This window comes from Papilio xuthus, unplaced genomic scaffold (genome assembly GCF_000836235.2).
Source record: "Papilio xuthus unplaced genomic scaffold, Pxut_1.1 DF827461.1, whole genome shotgun sequence".
NCBI lineage: Eukaryota > Metazoa > Arthropoda > Insecta > Lepidoptera > Papilionidae > Papilio > Papilio xuthus.
This window is the reverse complement of record NW_013531188.1, coordinates 253,060-261,109: the sequence shown is the minus strand read 5'-3', so window position 1 is coordinate 261,109 and position 8,050 is coordinate 253,060. Positions and strand designations below refer to the sequence as shown.

Below are 8,050 nucleotides of genomic sequence, written 5' to 3'. Positions count from 1 at the left end.
CATCGATGTTAGTGTTAAAATTTATGCAGCGCCCCCTATCGGGAGTAAAGTACATCAACAAATGTCATTTGTCGCAATAGTGGTAGGATCCATGTTCAGTCATTAAAACTCTCTCTTTTTTATAATTTAAATGTTTTATGTCTTCTTGCTTCATTTAAATATTTGAAGATTATAAACCCTTCTTCCTGGAGCAATATCGCGCGAGGGTCACGCTTTTATCTCTACCGTGCTATTGTGTAACAAAACGCGAACTACGCCACTTAGTATCACATTTATAAAGGTATATAACCGAGGAGAATATATCAAAAATAATTGAAAACTCCATATTTAAAGTTTCATACGTGACACAAAGGCCGACGCACACGCACTCCATAAAGCAGTAATGGCAATCGCTTAACTTAGTCCGTGTACGGCGGGACTAAATGAAAACGCTATTTTTTTAGTTTAGTAAACAAAACAATTAGCATATTTGGACGAGTCTCACTTGTTTGTCGACGCCAGTTGCCAGTAAATATGTCGATAACAATGTGACATAACTAAATATTGACAAACAAACATACGAATGTATTTAATATCCCTTTCTTATACAGTATTATGAAGCTTGAAAAAGCCTTCATAAAGAAAAATTAATCCTCATGAAAGACCAGACTTGGATCGTAACACTAAGTGTACCATTCAAGAATAATGAGTAGAAGTTGCTTTAAGTTAGGAACTCTTACAAAACCTATTCAATTCAAGATTTTCCCAGACATTTCAAGACGCTCTTTGTAAATTCTTTCATACTTGGTGTATTTTTCCACACCGGTTATTAGTTATGACATTAGATAGGAGCAAAACTCAGTTGTGACATACACGAGAACATTTGCTGAAGTACTTTTCAAGCTAGGACAGCGTGTAGTCAACCTTCGACCTCTAATCGATGGTCGAAAAATTCGCGTGACGCCCTCAAATTAAATAATTTCCTATCCGATAGCAGCATCTCCCAGCTTACACAACCCGTCCTTTCTCCTCCCCACCGCACAGACCGCAGAGAGCACGCTATATAGACCTACTGCATTCACAATACATCACACTAGTTCGCTTTGAACCCCAGTGATACATCGCTAGCAACATGAGAACCTTCGTAGCGGTAAGTCCGCGACCTGTGCCCAGTGACAAGTGATGTGCCATTCCCAAATCATAAAGTGCAACGATACGTGCATTGTGAATTCATCAGAATCATTTTAAAACGTTCGTAAGAAACGGGATTCTTTTCTTACGAATTTTGTATTAAAGTTAAAAATCGTTATATCGAAAAAGGATTGCACTAATATGATTTTAGAACGGACAACACTGTTGTGATAGAAATAAGTTTAATTAATCTAATTTAATTGATTTTTTTACTTCGAAAAAATATTCGTATCGATAACAATAAATCATTAATTATCATGTCTTAGAATTTATTGCTGACATAAATTATTTTTTTTTTAAATTACAAGCCCAGTGATCGAATCTTAGACATTGCCCATTGCTTCGTTTACTAGTAAAGAGATAATAGGAACGCCATCTGCAATTTATCCGTATGAGAGAATCAGGACTTAATTAAATAATATTTAGATTTCCAAATACATTTTTATGAACATTATTTTAAAATAGTCTCTCCCTTTTTTAAGATACGGTAAAATTTAAATGTAAGGAGACCTCCATTTTCTTTGTATTTTACAACAGAATATACAAAAGCGCGGGAAAACATAAACTGGTCTTTTGGTGGTTTTCATTTCGAATGTAATTCAAAGGGATTAAGTGGTCGCAATGCCGAGAGCATCTAGAGAGAGCACTAAATCCCAATACCCACATTCAGTTTTAACTGCACAATAGGAACTGAAACTTAGATACGTTAGTTTTAACTGTACGATTCTGTTCAGTTAAAATGAAAGGTGTACAGCGGGCTTAATGTGGTACTCTAAATTAATACCAGACGAACATATACTAAAACTCGTGATTTTGATTGTGACCAATTTTATTTTAACCGCAGTCTAACAAAAGTTTATCTTTTGAAGCACATAGTGCGGATGCGGTAATGTTACCCTAAATACTTTCACATATTTTTGGAGTTAAACATAAAGTTCTGTAGTTTTAATCCAGTTGTAATAAATATTAGATATTCTGCTTTACGTATTTTTCACGAAGAAATAAGTTAAAAATAATAATTAGAACCCCAAAACTACGTTATAACATAAAACTTAAACTTGTAAACATCAATCTCTTTTGTCGCCAATAATTCATAAATAATTAAAACATTCTAATGTGTATTATCAAATCACTCTTACTATTATTATACTTATCGTAATTTACATTAACTTGCATTGCGTAAGTCAGTTTTCCCTTCGCCAAGTTGTGAAATATCAAAGACCGAGTCAGCTTGGGTCAGAGGTCAAGCGCTTACCATCGCACGCAATACGAGGAAATTGTACCATAAACTAAACTATCGCATATTTTACCAAATTTAATCACATATAATCCTATATTAGTATAATTAGTTTAGTTTACTTTAGTATTTTAAGTTTTCACTGTCGAAAACATCTTGTGAAGTCAATTTTAACTAACATAACTATTTTCACCCAATCCGTAACCTATCCTATATTCCTTTGATAACTTTTAAAAAAAAATAGTTTATTTCAAAATAAAAAAAAATCTTAAAGTCCTAATTAATTCTATGAGCAATTTTAATTACTTAGTACTTGTGCGAATTAAATTAATCGATGAAAATCTTCGAGTAAGAGTGAGGTCGAGACAACAATTTTCTAGATCAGCCATCACCTAAATAACTGAATGTACTCATCGTGCGGTCACATCAAACGCTCAACCTTCTATTGCATGTTGTAATCGATTTTATTTATTCCATTCGATTCTAAGCGCCCCCGTGCGTGGAATCGATAACTTATCGATTACGAATTAAATGACGTAACACTAAATACGCGGGGAAATTTTGAGATTAGTTTTCTTAGATGATAGATTATTCGATTGTTTTCTTATTCTCAAAAATTCAATCCTTTAAATAATAAGATACTTTTTAATCCAATGAAATTATTTTTGGCGCCACTTTTTCATAAATAACGTATAAGTGCCGTTTATTTGTTAATAAATAAATAAACCATAGAGTAATGGCCGTGTCAGTGGCAGACCATAAATTAAACATTCACCGCAACGGCTACCGGCCGCAAACAGTACGCCAGTAAAACTTTTAGTACCCGCATATTGACTCACTAGGATAACCAAACGTTTCACATTCCCACAGAATATATTTTACCATTTTATTTTAATGTGAAAAATACTAGGGGACTGCTAATCTAACAAACTAATTGAGTAGTTCCACGTTTATTTAGTATGTACGAAATATCAACGTTAAGGATCTTCATTAGTAATTTATTAACGACTCCGCAGTCAGTGTGAACATATTACCAGATAAAAATGTTTTGATGTGTTTACCAAACTATAAAATTTGAAAGAAATATGTATTGGACTAATAAATATCTGGTTACCCCAATTCAAAGCTTATCAATACATGTTTAACGGCGAAATTAACAAAATGTTATGTTGAATCCGAATTCTTAAATTTTCTTTGACTTTCACTTAATTAATATTGTTATTAAAATTAATTCGAATTGCTTTAATTTGAATTACTAATTTTTATATACACTATGTTTATGTAAATGGAATACTGGATGAATATAAGTTTGTCAGATTTCCGCTATTGTGACGGAAGACATTTTGTGATGCAATGAGGTCGTCTTCACAGAAAGCTTTCATTTTTTAACTAATTTGAAAAAGAAGGTTATCAGTTATATGTATTTTTTTCTTCAAAAAGATAATTAGATTATCTATATTTCTAAATATAAAAATAAGTAAATTATTAATAAGTAAAACTCCCGCTTTAATGAAGTTTACATTTGGCGGGAAACGATCACCACGCCATCTGTTATGTAACATCGCACTAACTTCCCTGACCTATGACAAGGCACTTTCTCTTTACATTAAAGTATAATTAATATAGTTTGATCCATTAATAATAAAAATAACAAGTAAATGGTATATTGTTCAAACTCTTACATAAGTCCAAAAAGTATTTCTACCAAGTCTAGATCTTTGATTCCTTTCATTGCACGTCTGTGACCTAAAGCTGTATTTTACAAGTCGTGAATCGTTTCAATTGATATCAACACGACAATGCAACGATTGCAAGTGAAGTAAAAGGATTAATTACATTAAATCCACGTTTACAAAACATAAACAAACAACAAACTACTTATTATGCAGGATATCACTATAATGTTGGTCTGATAATATTTTAGAACGGACGCTATTATAAAAAGATTCATCCGCTTCGTTGTCTATCAAAAGCCCAAATTTCTCTGCGTTGTTAATATAGCAAAAAGAAAGTGAATAACGTCGATAAATTTTAGAAAACCAGAATCTAACGTTATCACTTGACCTCATACGATATCATGTCACACATTTCTCTCGTCTATTAACCTGAGAGATCACAAAGTAGAGTTTTATCAACATGGCACACTTAAGAATGAATTTAATATGATTGGATTAATAGATTTGGAAGAAAATTTTACCTAAAAGGTTTTTATTATAATTGAGTAGTTTACGTAGACGCCATTATAGTCACATGATGTAACGGTTTCTATGAAGATGTTTGAATATTTACCATACGGATTATAACACAATGTTCCACAGTTGTAAAAAAAAATAGAAAGCGCTTTAATTAATTGCCGGGTCTATATTTCACACGGGCAACATTGTTCACCTGCCTCTTTCAAAAAATACGATGAGAACGATTCTCGTTCACGTAACGTGCATTAGAATATTATCAATTGTCGTTTATTACATCAGCACGATTTCTGTTTAACAAGAAAAGGCAAAACATTAGGACACGTTGGAAAGTTAACGAATACATGTGAATTTCAGTGATTGCATCATCATCAAATTCATTATTGTTTATATTTTAGATATTAAATTCGTTTTTCTAACTAATAAGTGAGTATTAATTGTGTACGTTGTTGTGCAGTGCATAGCCCTGGCGTTGGTCGCGTGCGCAGGCGCCGAGCCCCCCTCCGGCTACAGCTACAGCCGGCCATCCGGCGGACACGGCAGTGGCGGCTTCAGTGGTGGACTGAGCGGTGGCGGCCCACTGCAGCCCGTACCCGCAGGGTACCAGACCTCCGAGGGCCAACAGGTCGACGCCCAACTGTTGGAGCAGGTGCGCCAGATCCTCCTTAAGGAGGAGGCGTCTTCCGGCTCTGGCTTCGGCGGCGGCCACAGCGCTCCTTCTTCCTCTTACGGCGCTCCCTCCTCCTCCTACGGCGTGCCCTCCTCCTCTTACGGCGTGCCCGGCTACAGCGGCCGCGTCGTCGACATCAACCTCGAGGGCGTCCGTCAGGCCATCCAGGTCGCGCAGTACGAGCAGTCCGGAGGCTCCAGCGGTGGCTACCCCTCCTCCTCCTACAGCGCCCCCTCGGGCAGCTACGGCGCCCCCTACTAAGAGGGAACATTCATCGCGTTCGTGATTCGGGCGCAACGCCATCTCTCGTCCGAATAGTTAAACGTTAACCGATGGATCACCGGCCACGTACAATGTAGGTGGCCGCGGTCTGTGCCAGCTCGGCCAACGCCTGCGACTGTGCGCGCTCACGGGTCTGCGGCCGGCGGGGGGACAGTCGCTCCAATTCTCACGCGAAGTGTCCCACCGCCGGCCTTCACTCCTTGTTTTGTATAAAGTTTATTGTTAATATAGTTTAATTTATTTTTAAGTTTTTTTTTACAAAAAAAAACAATAAATACATTTCGACACCGTATACGTTTGTTTTACTTCACAACATGAGTATGCTAACTGCTACACGTTACGTAGGAGTAGTTAGTGTAAGAAACATTCACTAGCAAAAGGTCACGCTGTAACCTTTTCAGGTAAGTATTTTATGAGACCCTTCTCCAATTGTCCATTTGCTGTTCGATACACCTATTGCTTAATCTATTCCTTTTGTTTTGAAACTTTGGAAAGTACAATATTATTCCGATAATCAATTCAATGAAATGTGGTTACTCCTCTTACTCAAGAACCATTCTAAAACATTACGCGAACACATTATTATCAGTTGTAGAAACTTTAATGAACACTTTGATGTATTATTGTACATTCTCATGACTAATTAAAGGGCCACGAAACTCATTGTTTATTAATTTAAAATCGATTTTACTAAAAAGTATCAATTATTTGGAATGAAAGCGCACGAATCAAGAAAAATAATTTTAAATGTGATCGGCCGTGCCCACTTCGGCTGTGGCACTGTTATGCCAGATATATTATGTAGTTCTACATTTGTATGAGTAAAGTATAAAGAAGTAAATATTCACAGCTAAATAACCGCGGGTTTCGGAGCCACAAAAGCTGACCTGTCGCTACCAACGGATCATTATCATTGTAGCACAACTCTAATCGCTGATTCAGGGTTGTCACTAAACTTACGTCTGCATTGAGTCAAACTTTGAAAGTATGATTTATGTGTTTGTTCATACACAAATACAAAACTACGTAAATCTTTTCAGAGCAAAACAAAAGAAGACTCCTTATAAGAAAGAATCTTGCTACGACTTCATGTTCATCTTCACTGCTAAAATGACAACTTCACGGCTAAGGTTTTCTATATTTTGTCTAAAATACAGTATGTTGTAATTGATTACACAAGAGTATGGGTTTGTAGGCAAAGGTATATCTCCTGTTTATCATGTTGGGGTGGTCAATAACTGTGTGGCAGCCCTAGTCGTATAATCTTTGTGCATTACATAAAGTTACATAACTAGCGAGCATAGACAATGACCGGCTGCTGAGTGATGCTCCTGCTCTATGACGAAACGTACAATTGTCTATTGCACAGTCTGTGCGAAAGTTTCATTAATTGTTGCCGTAATGACAGGCACGCAATCTTACCGCGAGGAAACAGTTGCCAAAGATTGTGCTTACTGATACAGTGCGTTTCCATTGCACAAATACATGCGAAAGAAATAGAAAATTTAGCATTTGTGTTTCGGCAGACAATTGGAAAGTCAAGTCAACACATACTAAGATTCCTTTTTCACTAATCGAGTAGCATAGACTAAAGCTAGTTGAAAGGGTTTATGAGTTAATCATAGATAATAAGAGTCGTTCGCGGCCAGACTGGCACGGGTAATCGCGCCAGTGGAAATATACATAAATAAAACAAATTGTAAGTGAAAAATATATTTAATTTCGTACTATTTTCATTGAATTTCATCACTTTTGCATCACAATACTTTATATAAAAAAGGAAGTTGCATTACAATACTATAAACATTGTAATATTTGATAATTATCTACTTAGTACTAAAATATTGGCACTTAGTGAGCACAAAGTAACATTTACAGCATCTTTACATTTAAAATACTTAAAATAATAATACATTTATAACCTAAAAATATACAATAATTACGTCAGCACCATTTCGCCAGAAATACATCATTAAGCAGATATTTGTTCTTATTTAAATAGAACTTTATTGCTTATTGTCCTTTTAACCGATTATTTTAATATTTAACAATGATTGAGGCTTCATTTTAAATTTAAAATTCATCACCTTGTAGAAAAATGTTTTAAAAACTTTTGATATAATTTTGAAAATCGAAGTAATAAAGGAAGACATTGATTATGCAGGCCACACACGTTACGTTAGGTTAGGATCTAATGCATAACCTACATGCAAACCCTAGCTGTACTACTAGCGGTTGCCCGCGACTTCGTCAGCGCGGAATTAAAAATATTGTCTAAATTACTTATAGACACATAAACTCCTTCCAGTAAAAGTCTTGTTAAAATTTGTCGGTCCATTTCGGAGATACTCGGAAGAATCACGTACTTACGTAAAGACGGACAGACACAGATAAAATAAAAAATGTTTTTTTGTTATAAGTTGCGCAAATGCATTTCTTGAGCATAAATATATATTTTTTTATACTAGATAAAGACACTTGAATGTTATTAATTGTATT

The 8,050-nt window shown here is 35.4% G+C and overlaps 1 protein-coding gene across 1 annotated transcript; it reads left to right on the top strand.

Moving 5' to 3' along the window:
• The first annotated feature begins 1,080 nt into the window (after positions 1-1,080).
• CPG20 (cuticular protein glycine-rich 20) lies at positions 1,081-5,843 on the top strand. The gene is given in 2 exon segments (NM_001311968.1): positions 1,081-1,129; positions 5,057-5,843. Coding segments are annotated over 2 exon segments (492 nt in total). The 5' UTR covers positions 1,081-1,111; the 3' UTR covers positions 5,531-5,843.
• Positions 5,844-8,050: the final 2,207 nt, after the last annotated feature.